Consider the following 14,654-nt stretch of genomic DNA (forward strand, 5'->3'; position numbering starts at 1 on the left):
CTAAATGAAGTACTCCCTCTGGTTCTCGCTCGGGCCGGCCTGGCGGCTGAACGGCAGCTCCGGGTTCTCCTCGGGCTGCGCCGCCTTGACTTCCCGGCTCCGGCACGTCCCTTTCCTCCTGTAGAGGACCCGGGCCATCACGGTTAACGCCGACACGCTCACGAAGATCACCGCCGCGATCACACCTGCGGAGCGGAGGGGAAGCGGCTCGAGTTAAAGTACAGCGGCTCAGCGGGAACGCTGCCGTCGTTTACTCACGCCGGGCTGTTTACCATCTTTTTTTTTTAAAGGATCAACTGAAAAACTATTTTCTACCCAGTGAAAATCTTATGAATTGGCAAAAAACGTCATGGGCTGATGATAGCTGTCGCCATCTTGATTTACGGCTGTCGCCATGTTGTTGTTTTTTGCAACCAATGAACGGAATTGACAATATTTGTACTGTGAAGGAGTGACGTAGAGACGCTGTATAGCGACCTGTCAATCACAGTTAGCCCCGCCCTAAAGCATCCCCTGCTTTATGGTCTGTTTGACTCTAAATTACCATAAATTACCACAAAATGTACAATGTTTACTGAGGGAATAAATCAAGAGAGAAGTAGAGTCATTTATGTTTATATATATACAAACAGAGGAGTCACTTCCTGGTGGTCAGGAGAAAGAATGCAGCTTTAACACATGAAGCATAGACTTCTATACAACCAGAGGAGTCACTCCCTGGTGGTCAGGAGAGAGAATGCAGCTTTAACACATGAAGCATAGACTTCTATACAACCAGAGGAGTCGCCCCCTGGTGGTCAGGAGAGAAAATGCAGCTTTAACACATGAAGCATAGACTTCTATACAACCAGAGGAGTCGCCCCCTAGTGGTCAGGAGAGAAAATGCAGCTTTAACACATGAAGCATAGACTTCTATACAACCAGAGGAGTCGCCCCCTAGTGGTCAGGAGAGAAAATGCAGCTTTAACACACATCGGTTTCACTCGGCAGGACCAGAGGTTGCCTCCTGCTCTGGACACACTTTGTTTTGCCAATTCTTCGTTACAAACTTGCTCGAGGTCTGTTTCCTGAGAATATAATGAGCAGCTTCAGTCTTGTTAACAAGTCTGGATCCTCTCTAAGGACATCAAACAGTGTTGTGTTGCGGACGTTCTGCAGCTTATGGGATAGTTGTCTCCTCACACACAAGGCAGCAGGTTAGTTTGCATTTTACTTCCATAAAACAAAAACAAAAAAAACTGATTCAACTCAATTCACATGATTTCATAGGATATAATTCCAACCATCAATAGCTTTGATCTTTAAAACAACTTTAAAATACCCGGCTAATTTCAGACACACCTTGTTTAACACAATGACTTCAAATATTTGGTATTTTTAGCACGCTTGTAGATGACGATTAGAACTACAGAACCAAATTGGAGATGAAACATTGCATTAGGAAATAAAACTCCTACTTAAAAGCAACACGGTCAGCGGCCCAACGTTAGATTGCTTCCCCTCCATCATTAGAGGTGCAGCCGGCTCATTTTCTCCAGCTAATAGAAGGTCTCTGCGCCGCTGTTATTAAAAAAGACGTACCGGCGTTGCACTCAGGGAAAAGTCATTTGTATTCTAATTAGTTGCGGTTTCCTTTGTGTGTCCAGACACAGCCACGCTGGTGTGAGTGATAAGTCGGAGCTTTCCTTCAAACTGCTGCACAGCGTGCACATTTTATGAAAACGGTCCTGTCGGACAACCAAAGAATGTTTAAAGACGCGTAACTCAAATATACAACGCACATTCAAATTTGAACCTGCAGGATTTATCTGGTTTCACCAGAATCCAACCTTTTAGACTTTAAGACCATCTTCTCTCTGGTGGTCTGTTTACTGATGGAGGTCTATAGAGGACCAGGACTAAACTAAGACTGGTTCACCAGTTTAAAGCTCCTCCTAATAACGCCCTCAAACAGCAGTTCAAGACTCCTTCGAGGTCTGTAACAACGCGGCAGCATCGTATCGTCTCTGCCGGCTTGTCCCCGTCTCAGGACTGAGGATAACGACGGCGTTAAAGTGAGAAACATGGCTGCTGCTGTACCTCCAATTAGAGCAGAGTCACTCCTCATGGCATTCACCACAGGCTGACCTCTTCCCACTGGTCCAGACTGGCCTGCAGCACAGGGACAGAGGAGGAGGAGGAGGAGGAGGAGACGAAGAAGAAGAAGCCGTAAAGGAAAGAACAGAGATGGCAAATGCAGGGGAGGAAGAAGAAGAAGAAATGAAGGCGAGCAGATGAGAAGAAAAGAAAAAACAGAGGAGCAAGGAGGTGTTTAGTGACATTAGAAATGAAGAGTAACATCCGAGAGAAGCTCAACAGGAATCACAGACAGATAATGGACGGCACGGCTCACCTCCACTGAGCGCTCTGTATCGCGACCACAGGGGAACGATACGGCAAAGGAAAGTGAATTAATTGCCTGGTCGGGTTCATTAGCTCGGTGTCATTATGTCATTAAACACCCAAAGGCCCCATTGGGAAGTTGGAGAGCACCCACACAGATCCTGTGGATCAATGTGAGTCCTGAGAGACAGAAGTGGGCGCAGTACAACAACTAGTTTGCTATCCTCTCTTATGACATCAGAAATGTTGCACTTTATAATAAGTACACACTTTTTAGCATTAGTAAGGCATGAATAAACACTTCATTCCAACATGAACACTCAAAGCTTAGATAGTCTTCACTTTAGATGAGGTCACAGAACATACTTAACTAATACTTATTAGTAACTACTGAATTAATAAAGCAGTGTTAAAACATGTTTATAAAGTGCATATATAAATCATTATATGTACAAATAAATGCATGAATAAATGACATTTAAATATTTGTTTTATCATTTACTAACACTTAATAAATGATCTTATTAATCATCTATAAGTCCTTAATACTTAATTTACAAATGGGGAATCCATCATTTATAAAATATGAAAACCCAAGCTTGAAACATTTATAACTGTGTTTATGAATACTAATGAGTTACTAATAAGTATTCCATTTGTTAATGCTTCATAAAGGATGAATTAAGTTTTTGATTATGCTTAATTAATGCTAAATAGTGTGTACTTATTATGAAGTGCTACTGAAATGTTTGCACCAATTAAAACCTGTAAGGAGCAAACTGAGACCAGGAAACACTTCTTGAACTGTGTGTGTGTGTGTGTGTGTGTGTGTGTGTGTGTGTGTGTGTGTGTGTGTTTAAGGCCCGGGTTGCTTTAGAATGCAGTGGGAAACTGTGGACTCTGCATTTATGATGATATTGAAAATCAAAAGTATTCATCTGATGGGTTTAACATGCAGAACCGCTAGTCAGGTCCAGGTTTTCCACAAGACTCACATTATAAGTCTAAGATTCCATAAACTGAACTCAGTTAGGTTTAGGCAACAATACCACGTGGTCAGATCACTGTTTGGGTTCAAATAACTACAGAAGTTTAATTGCAGGTGTCTGAACCTTCATAAAGTTAATCATTTAGATTAACTTTAAGATATGAGACACTTGAAAGTGCAGGTTTACGTGTCCTCTGACCTGATAGGTGGTGCGTGGCTTCTGCTGCGTGGGGATTGGCTGAAGTGGAGCCACAAACAGACGGCACCAGAGGGCCGGTCACGACCACGGGGCTGGTGTCCGGGTGGAGCAGGGCGGCCTTCAGAGGGCTGACGGAGTTAAAGAGGACGCCCGACAGACAGCCTGTGAAGCCCAGAGAGGCGAGCCGAGACAGCTCCGGATCCAAATCCCCAGAGTCTGAAGGCAAAGAGAACGACACATGGGACACGTCGTGCAACCCAAGCCTGCCGATAGAAGACGAGTGGGTTCGCAGTGGCAGCGCTGCACCTGGGGCAGGGAAGTCCCACGGCCTCTCGTCTTATTAACAACCTATTTCTTAGTCTGTCTCGGAAGGCGCTGTTCAAAAATAACTGGGTCCTGACAAAGTGCATCCCAGTGGAGCTGTGTCTCCGTTACATGTCGGGTCTGTCTGAGGCAAACCGGGCAGAAAGGATAGTCTTCGAGATGCTAAACTGCTTCCCCGGCGTCGTTTGGATTTTATTTAATGAAGAGCATCCGTATTTGCTTTTTCCTCCTGCAGACATTTCTCCTGACGTGAGTTTCTGTCTCTGTGAGTTAATCAGATGCAACATCTTCACTGTTTAACACTGCGATAAACCTGCTGAATATGAACGAGCGAAAGCACTCCACGCTGTACCGCCACATCTCTCCAAAACACCTGACACCGCAATGTACTCCTCCAAAGAGGATGCAATATGTATGAAGTGAGAGAGTCATTATAGCATTATTGAAAGACCCATAACCTCCCAAGAGAACACCCTCAAAGGCTTTTAAACGCCTGTCCTGTCTGGGAAGTTTGAATCTCTCTGTATGCAAGCACAGGAGTTGGCATCAGTACATTACATTTCTCGCAGGCAGAGCTTTGGACCCTGTAAGAGAGCAGCCTGCAGTAGTCCAGCTTGTATGAAGACGACAGTGCAAGCTGTGCAAAGTGAGCACTGGCCTTACAACTGTGGTGTGTTCAGGACACAGTGGCATAAAAAGAGCAATGTTGTGGCAATAAAGAAAGTGTTCTCTGCATTTATTATGCATGAAATCCTGCACAAGATCTTTTTCTCGCTCGTGACAAAAGTCACAGTGGCTGTAGCTCAAAGCTGCATTCTCTCTCCTGACCACCAGGGGGCGACTCCTCTGGTTGTATAGAAGTATATGCTTCATGTGTTAAAGCTGCATTCTCTCTCCTGACCACCAGGGTTTGACTCCTCAGGTTGTATAGAAGTCTATGCTTCATGTGTTAAAGCTGCATTCTCTCTACTGACCACCAGAGGGTGACTACTCTGGTTGTATAGAAGTATATGCTTCATGTGTTAAAGCTGCATTCTCTCTCCTGACCACCAGGGGGGTGACTCCTCGGGTTGTATAGAAGTCTATATAAATGACTCTACTTCTCTCTTGATTTATTCCCTCAGTAAACATTATAAACATGAGTTTATGTCTCAATCTCTAGTTTCAAGTCTTCTTCAATACAGCATGATGTTCATTTAGTAATTATGGTAATTTATAGTCAAACAGACCATAAAGCAGGGGATGCTTTAGGGCGGGGCTTACAGTGATTGACAGGTCTTTCTGGTCTTATTACAGGAAAAGTCAAAGATATTCATAATGAGTTAAGGAATCCATAATATATTAATATATTTGGTTCAGTTCCCGTTTTTTACAGGTGAACCTTTATAAATCTGTCATGTCTAACCACCTCGTATTAAATCTAGTCTCAGTGCAGAGAGTTCCCGGCATGTAGACGTATTTCTAAATGTTTGTTCTTGACCTATTATGTCATCTAGACAGAAGTCTTACAGCCGTCATGGTGAAAGTTTTCAATACCTTGTTGTCTGATGAGGCAGAGCCTCTTTAAATGAGTCTGAGTGCTCTTCAGCCTGAAAGGCCTCGTCTGGGTCTTTGAAGCCGCCTCACTCACCGTGCAGCCTGCCCAGAACCAGCGACCGGACGCCGCTGAACTCTACATCACACGTCAGGTTGAAGTCCTCTTTGGTGTTCTCGTCAATCTGGAAGAAAAAAAATCACTTCAAAATAAGATTTAATAATCAACATTGCTGGTATATAGATACAGCCGATTACTGGATGGAAAATAATGGTCATTTGCAAAGAACTTCACATGTTATAGCAAATAAAAATGCTTCATGGTTGCACAAATTGGAAAATGTTGATCTGACAAAGCAAAGATGATGCAATATATTAAGATAAGTGAAATACTTAGTTCGGTTGAGGAAAAGATCGCCACGTGGGTAGGACCCATCCACCGCCCCATCCACCCAAATTAAGGAGCATTCTTTTCCGCAGGTATAGCTACGAACAGCCTAGCTCGTTTGACTCCTCCTTCCCGCCCTGTGTGCACCATCCCGTTCTATATACTGTGTCGGTTGCTCGTCAGTCGAATGCACGATGTGTACAGACGCTAAAGAGTATCTCGAGAGTTAAGTGAGAGCTATCTGGTGGTGTTTGTTCGTGGAAACTCCGTTGAAGGTACAGCGGTGTATCATCCGCATATGAAGTGAGCACATTTTCATGAAACAAAGATGATGTGCCCCAATGCCAGTATAAATAGAAACTCTTTTTAAGCAGGAGGATCTGGTGCCCGGAGCTAGAAGAGCAAGTCTTGTTTTGAAGGAAAGAGAAAAACAGACTTTGCAGTTGTTTCCAAAGCTGCTGATGTTTGTGTCTCTGCAGCTCAGCTTTTATTATCTGCAGTTGCTTCCCCGCCGTCTTCTTCTTGTCGCTGGAGTCAACTGACAAAGAGGCTGATGGGAACACTGGGGTGACTCAGGGGTCAGAGCAAGACTGAGAGGAAGCTTTGTGTGAGCGTTACCTGCACGGAGACGGCGTCCGCCCGCCGGCTGACGGCGACGGCGTGCAGCTGTCCGTTGGCGAGGTTTCTCACGCTGCTCCTCAGGACCTCGGCGTCTTTGCTGCTGTCCAGGCGATACCTCACCTCCAGCATGTCTGCACACACGAGATAACACACCCAACACGGGGGAATGAAAGACACACAACCTCCCAATGAACACATAGAGCCTTTAAAATAAATAAAATACTGTTCTTATTTCAGCAAATCTTGGGTAATATGGTCTATATATTAACAAAGAAATAAAGTTTATCTGCTGAAAAATAAAGAAATGAGATTACTTCTCTCTCTGTCTCTCTTTTTTATTTTACAATCATTCTGAATATGCAAGATTTTAAAATAAACATTTCACTTTAATAAATTGCTAAAACTTTTTTAATATATTTGACTACTACTTATAAAAAAATGTATTACACATATTAATATGTCTCAAGGGGCGTCTGGGTGTTCCAGGGTCCCAGCAGTTGAATAATGAACCCAAAATAATTAAACATTTAGAAAATTACGGCCAAATGCTGCCAAAAATGTGATACAGACTCAAGTTAATTTACATAATGTTAATTTAAAATGGATAATTTCATTGCATTCACATGAATACCATGTAATGTCTGCAGGCTGTGTGGATGATAAGACCTATAGGAAAGCGTATTATCCATTTTACAGAGCAAATGCATAATAACTAGAGCATATTAAAGCATTGTAGAAATTCATATGAGCATATCTTGTGAATAATTGTGAATGCATGAAATCCTTCTGCCATGGCGACCAGGAAAGAAGAGTTTCTCTGTAAGTGTCAGAGGTTTTTCAATCATTATATTTTTATAGACTTTTAACACTTTCCTTTTGTACCTCATTTATTAGCGGAGAATAGAAGGAGAGTGTATTAACACCACAGATTCACAGGTCACAGGAGGTGAGTCCAGATCAGAACCCTGTGACATGCGGCCAGTAAGTCGGGAAAAGTTGGTGTTGGATGATTTTGTATCCTTCCAACTATAATAATACATCACATTGATTCAAAAGGGGGATACACGGTTAACATGGTTTATAATGTTCAGCCTTCAGTAAGAAATGAAATCCAGATAAGCCAAACTGTTAAATAAATAAAGCTTTGTTGACAGCTGATATGAACTGCTACAAACCACTGGATATATCGCAACGTCATAACTTTATGACTCCAAGTGACGGCGTAACATAATGAAACATAGCACGTGATGTAGCAATGTAACATTACAACATAATATTACACCTTAACATGGTGCAGTAACAATATAACTTAACAAAATATATATATAAAATAACAGCATAATGTAACAGTGTTACCTGACAACGCAACAGCGCAACGCAACAATGTGACGCAACAATGTGACGCAACAATGTGACGCAACAACGTGACGCAACAACGTGACGCAACAACGTAACGCAACAACGTAACGCAACAACATGACACAACAACATAGCGCAACAACATGACGCAACAACGTGACGCAACAACGTGACGCAACAACGTGACGCAACAACGTAACGCAACAACGTGACACAACAACATAGCGCAACAACATGACGCAACAACATGACGCAACAACGTGACGCAACAACGTGACGCAACAACGTGACGCAACAACGTGATGCAACAACGTAGCGCAACAACGTAACGCAACAACGTAACGCAACAACGTAACGCAACAACGTAACGCAACAACGTGACACAACAACATAGCGCAACAACATGACGCAACAACATGACGCAACAACGTGACGCAACAACGTGACGCAACAACGTGACGCAACAACGTGACGCAACAACGTAACGCAACAATGTGACACAACAACATGACGCAACAACGTGACGCAACAAAGCGACGCAACAAAGCGACGCAACAAAGTGACGCAACAACGCAACGCAACAACGTAACGCAACAACGTGACTCAACAACGTGACTCAACAACGTAACGCAACAACGCAACAATGCAACGCAACAACACAACGCAACAAAGCGACACAACAAAGCGACGCAACAAAGCGACGCAACAACGTGACGCAACAAAGTGACACAACAAAGTGACACAACAAAGTGACACAACAATGTAACAAGCAACAACGTAACACGCAACAAATGCCCCTATTAAACTATCCTACCTTATGTAACAAGTGTAGCGTAACACGCATTAAGTCAATGCTTACTTTTGGTTTTCATCAGGACACAAACAGCAGACACGGCAGTGAAACTGTGCTGGTTTCAATATCAGCGGCTCAATATATATATATATATATATATATATATATATATATATATATATATATATATATATATATATATATATATATCAAATAAAGTCATATAAAGATTTGCATATCACAACATATATGTTTCCACGGTACAGCTTCAATGCATAGATTGCAAGTGTTTTAATTTGCCTCATAACTGTTGCACACATGGTACACCTGCCGATTAACATGAATCGCACCTTAACACAACAGTTCATTAAAATGTGGATTGATCCCAATGAAATGCCATCAATGGATTCTCTGCCTCTCTCACGTTGAGCCTCAGCGGTGCAGTGTTAGAGAAACAAGATGTAACAGAGGCATTAACGGCCTAATTCACTGTGAAATAAATGGTCACAAGAATGATGGCTCACAATCTATCCATATTATGGCAGACAGTCGAGTTGTGCATCTGTAATTCAGGAATCGGTGCGTCTGTGATTACACTTGTCCGCTCCTTGGAGATTGTCGCTACGCACATTTTCAACCACGAGAAGGAATTGATGGTTTGGATTCTATGCATAGAAATCAGCGTTAAAGCAGAAAACTGAACGAGAACCTCGGCATTTGAATAAGCTGCGAAAAAACAACAACTCTAACCCTCCATTTTAATACAAGAAAGCTACGTATATACAATAATGTGTTTCATGATATACATTCATGTGGATGTTTGTTTGTCTTCTCCGTTCCATTTTCAATCACGCAGCTTGTGAATTCTTTGCTCTCGGTTCTGTAATCACTGGTTTGAAGGCAATTTCACAAAAAGTTCACAGCTGCAACACAACAATAATGTAACTCTTACAAAAGAATAAGAGGGACGGTTATTGTAACTTTTATGTCTCCCTCAGATCCAGACGGATGAAAACTACCAGCATGATCTTTAGAAGATAAGGCAGGCAATATCTTTCATTGTAAACAAATCCCATAAAAAGAGAAGACCAAAGCTAATGATTTTCTGTGGCACTGAAGATGTAGATCTTTAATAAAATGTCACAACGTGTTACATCACCAAAAGAAACTTTTTATCGGCCGTCTTTCTTCCCCAGATCAAACGACCGTCTCGCCTCGCGTCTGATTTAACGTCGACGTAAAAGGCAAAAGGAAACTGGTTGAAAGAAGGAAAGCAGCGAGAGAACAGAGAGGAGAAGCCTGACAGGAAGTTTGCTTTAGGAGAAGAGGGAGGAGTTATGGATGATCCAAACAGCGACTCTGAGCACATCATCCGTCAGTAAAGAGGCTTCCCAGCGTCCCTTTCATGCATCACGACACAAACATCAAAAGTCAAAAATATGCTTCTTGCATTTGAAGTCAAAGGATCTGTAAAACACCAACACTTCAATCTAAGGGTGCAAGAAAATACTGCTCCACTTCAGTGTCGTGATATTAGGTTTTGTGATTATGCATCGATTCCCCAAAACATTTGTTATGTATAGATTGCAATAAAAGTGGAGATTTTCCGATGACTTTCTTTCCTACTATGTCAACTAATACATTAACATTGTTAATTATAAATACATAAATTCCTATTGTTCGTATGTTTTAACATCTGTAAACGACGAACCCTGTATGGATGTGATTGCTATCATTTCCATCATTGGTTTAAGATGCAGCGATAGCGTGAGCCGTCTCTTCTTCCTCCTCTCTGAGGAGACGCTCATCAGGGAGGGAGTGACGTGTGTTTGTGGTTCCTTTGTGGTGTCAATGAGCTGATGAATGACACGATGACGGGATATCGGATCAGATATTTTAGTTTCAGAGGCGTCTCCATTGCTGCGGTTGTGAAGAAACGTTGTGCTATTCTGTTGGATGTTACGGGGGCGGTGATGGTCTCACTGTCCTGACGGCATGGAAACCTTTTCATATGTTTTGCAGATGATGGTGCATTCTTTGTACTATGACAGTTATCCTAAAATTAGATTTAAAAAATGGCAATGTATTGCCTTGCTTGTATCATGAAACCTCTCTTATACCCAGACTTGTCAATATTGTGAACATTAAAACCAGAATCGTGGAAGCCCCATGCAGCGTAAATACTGATATTTGCCATTCTGGAGCAGTCAGGGCGTCCGGTGAGGAGACAACAGCCGGCGGGAGGATCTCACCGTGCTTGTTGAGCAGCAGCGCCAGGTACTCTCTGCTGTGGGAGCCCACGTACAGGAGCAGAGCCGGACTCTGGCTGGTCCTGAAGCTCAGGGACACGTTCTCTGCTCTCAGGTTCACGGAGGAGGAGCTGATGATGCTCCGGTTCAGCTCGGCCACCGCCGGCTCCCTGAAGGTGTAGCTGACGGATGTTCCCGACTTCAAGCTGGCTGAGACCTCTGTGGGGGATGAGGAGGGAGAAGACAATGTCAGAACGTTTAACTACAAAGCATTTGTCTTATTTGCTGCTGTTATGGTGCACATGTGGGTCTTTATACACTTTATACACTCAGTGAAACTGATACTGTCTTATTGTTGTGCCTAATTTTATATATTTTACTATTAGCATTTATAGCAATGTTTTTTTGAATTCTTAATTCTAATTCTAATTGTTTTACCTTAAGTTTATTGTAATTCTGTGTGTAAGGAGGACCTTGCTAAATAAGCTTTTCATTGTACGGAGTCTGTTATCTGTGCATATGACAATAAACATATCTTGAATCTTTAATCTTATTTGCGTTTTTGGGGGGAGTTACGGCTGTTAAAAGGTTGGTTTCCAGCTTTATTTAGCTTTGCAGAGACGGCATGATCCATAATTAAATATGAGGAAGCATGTAAGCTCCTGATTGTCTTTGCTGAGAGCTGATCTTGCAGGGAGGACAGTATGAATCATAAACTGCATGCAGCACTCACAGCCCCTCATTAATGAGCTGGAGGCGCCACAGAAAACCACCTGGCAGGTGAAGAGAACAACGCAAAACGTGGCTGCTAATCGTCCCACGCGGAGCATCAGAGCCGTGACATCCGCTGCAGATATAGCGCTCCGACAGACAGCACAGCTGGGCGGTTAGTCACTGCACTAATGTGAGGCCGCGTGACGCTGACGGGACGACTTAAGCAACGAGGAGCGCAGGTGTGTGTTCTTACACGGACCTGAAGGGGGCGATGCGACAAAGACATGTGGAGTTAAACCATCTGCACTTTAGATGTTTAGATAAGAGATACTAATAGTGAGATAATATTGAGGTAGTTAGATAAGACTTTCACAAGCTGTTAAATGCTGAGAGATCTTTATGTTTGCAGGAAAACATCTGAGGTAGTGACACAGACTTCTATTGTGTAACTACAATATGAACTAGAAAAAGGTCAAAACAAGAAGAATTATCAGCCAACCCCAGACGTCACTAATGGCCTCGAGATATTCTGTATGTTATGTTTCCCACAGGATCAAGGTGATTAGCAGCTGTGTATAATAATAATAATAATAATAATAATAATAATATGTGATGTGTTGACTTCACACTGTGTCGTGTTATATCTGCAGGGCTCCAGTTTATACATGTGTGTGAATAATTGTTCATGTGTGTGTTTGTGTAAATTGAAGACTTAAGTGTGTCTGACTTTGTTTCTCAAAGTTTTTTTATTTTTTATATATATATATATATACACAGATTTCTCTGTATCGTATTCAGGCGGCTGTGCTGACATCAGCAGTTTGCACGCCTCAACGCCACAGAACTTTAATTTGACTTCCCAACATCTGCGACACAGACACGATGCCAGACAGGGAGGAACGATGAATTCATTCCTTAAAGAGAAGATTGTTTCCCCTATTTTGGGGATTCAAAACACACATCAGAATCCCAGAATCCGCAGCGTCCGAGCACCTCTGTCGCAGAAGGCTCCGGTGGAGGCCGACCAGCGGCAGTCGCAGGCGAAGCTGCTGGGCCTCTCCAGGCAGCGGCCCTGGTTCCTGCACAGCGAGCCGTAGCTGCTGCAGTGGCCCGGACAGCCGGCCTGGACGCCGGGCGTGATCCTGGCCCGCTGCTCCAGGTCCAGCGCGACGCCGTTCAGCTGCAGGGAGCGGATGCAACCCCGGAAGCCCTTCTGCCGGGACGCCGTGCCGCCTGACGACACAGAGGGAACACGTCAGCTTTTTTTATCCTTTTGGTTTTCTATTTCCTCGTTTTGTCAAACCAACAGCCAGAAAAACTCAAAGCATAGAAATGCAGTAAATCCTCACATTTGAGAAGTCTCAACCAGAGTTAAAAAGTGGCTTGAAGCGATCCTTCTTTTAGCTGAATTGTTGTGGATTACTTTTCTCTCGATACATTGATCGATCACATAATCTCTCTGTTTTCCGGCTTTTGACTGTCACATGCACACACGCATGCACACGCACACACACACACTCACACATGCACACACACATGCACTCACACATGCACACATGCATGCACACACACATGCACACACACACATGCACGCACACACACACACACACTCACACATGCACACACGCATGCACACACGATTGCACACACACACATGCACGCACATGCACACACACACACATACATACACTTACACACACACACATGCACACACGCATGCACACGCACACACACACACTCACACATGCACACACACATGCACTCACACATGCACACATGCATGCACACACACATGCACACACACACATGCACGCACACACACACACACACTCACACATGCACACACGCATGCACACACGATTGCACACACACACATGCACGCACATGCACACACACACACATACATACACTTACACACACTCACACATGCACACACGCATGCACACACGCATGCACACACACATGCACGCACACATGCACGCACACACACACACACACTCACACATGCACACACACATGCACACACGCATGCGCGCGCACACACACACACACATATGCACGCGCACACACACACATGCACACACACATGCACGCACACACGCATGCATGCACGTGGACACACACACACTCACACATGCACACACACACATGCACACACACATGCACACACACACACGCACGCATGCACACAAACACACATACATACACATACACACACACGCATGCACGCGCACACACATACACTCACACACACACATACACTCACACACAGACAGACACACAGACAGACACACACACACACACACACTGAAGAAGATCCAAAGAGGATGCCAAAAAACATATTTTGAGTAAATATATCTAACTGTGACGTCCACCTTCCTTTACGTTCCGCCAGAATTCATTTGACGAGATGAAAAACATTCTGAACTTTAGATAATATAATCGTGAAATGTTCTTTGAGCTAAACCAAACCAAACCGGTGCTTCTGCACGTACAACATACCAATCATGACTACTTTATATTACTGCTGACCATTGTTCATGCTTTTTTAATGTATTTCTAGGCAGCCATGATGCCAGAAACAACCATAACGCTTTATCCTTCTGTCTTTATTATTTACTGTTTCCAAGTTCCTTTATTGTTGTAATGTTGACTCTGTCAAAACGAACAGAAAGTTAATCTCCTCCTCTCTGTGATCACATCGGGGAACGACACAGACTGATATCTGATTTCATTATAAACCGCTAAACACACGTCTGCAACACCCTCCTGCTGAATTAAAAGAAAACGGCGAGCTGATGAAACGTCGTGAAACTCAAGGTGAGGATTCCGAGGTGTTGACTTTTCCCCGTCCGGGAGCAACGCGCTGATTGCTCGTATCTGGGAAGCCGGAGAGCTGTCAATCTTTCACTTTTTGTTTTTATTTCCGAGACGGAATTTAAACTCTAAAAGTTATTGTTTTCCAAACATCTCGCTTCACGACCTCCAACCGACCTCCAGAGTTCAGCCTCTGCTGCGCTGTGATTGTCTCAGAGCGGCAAACCGGCAACCGGAAGACTGTCACGGGGAGATAAACAGCTTCCAGGGGCTGCAGAGCTGATGAG

The 14,654-nt window shown here is 43.5% G+C and overlaps 1 protein-coding gene across 1 annotated transcript in view; it reads right to left on the bottom strand.

The window, feature by feature from the left end:
• LOC306746509 (contactin-associated protein-like 4) overlaps window positions 1-14,654 on the bottom strand; it is a gene marked incomplete at both ends in the record, with an annotated part of 59,081 nt that continues 44,427 nt past the window's right edge. The window contains 7 exons of the mRNA XM_079229431.1: window positions 1-185; window positions 2,080-2,151; window positions 3,570-3,785; window positions 5,524-5,611; window positions 6,433-6,566; window positions 10,840-11,055; window positions 12,544-12,783. Coding sequence (XP_079085557.1) covers window positions 1-185; window positions 2,080-2,151; window positions 3,570-3,785; window positions 5,524-5,611; window positions 6,433-6,566; window positions 10,840-11,055; window positions 12,544-12,783 — 1,151 coding nt within the window. The remainder of the gene's footprint in view (window positions 186-2,079; window positions 2,152-3,569; window positions 3,786-5,523; window positions 5,612-6,432; window positions 6,567-10,839; window positions 11,056-12,543; window positions 12,784-14,654) is intronic.

This window comes from Taurulus bubalis, assembly GCF_910589615.1.
Source record: "Taurulus bubalis genome assembly, chromosome: 14".
NCBI classification, from domain to species: Eukaryota; Metazoa; Chordata; class Actinopteri; order Perciformes; family Cottidae; genus Taurulus; species Taurulus bubalis.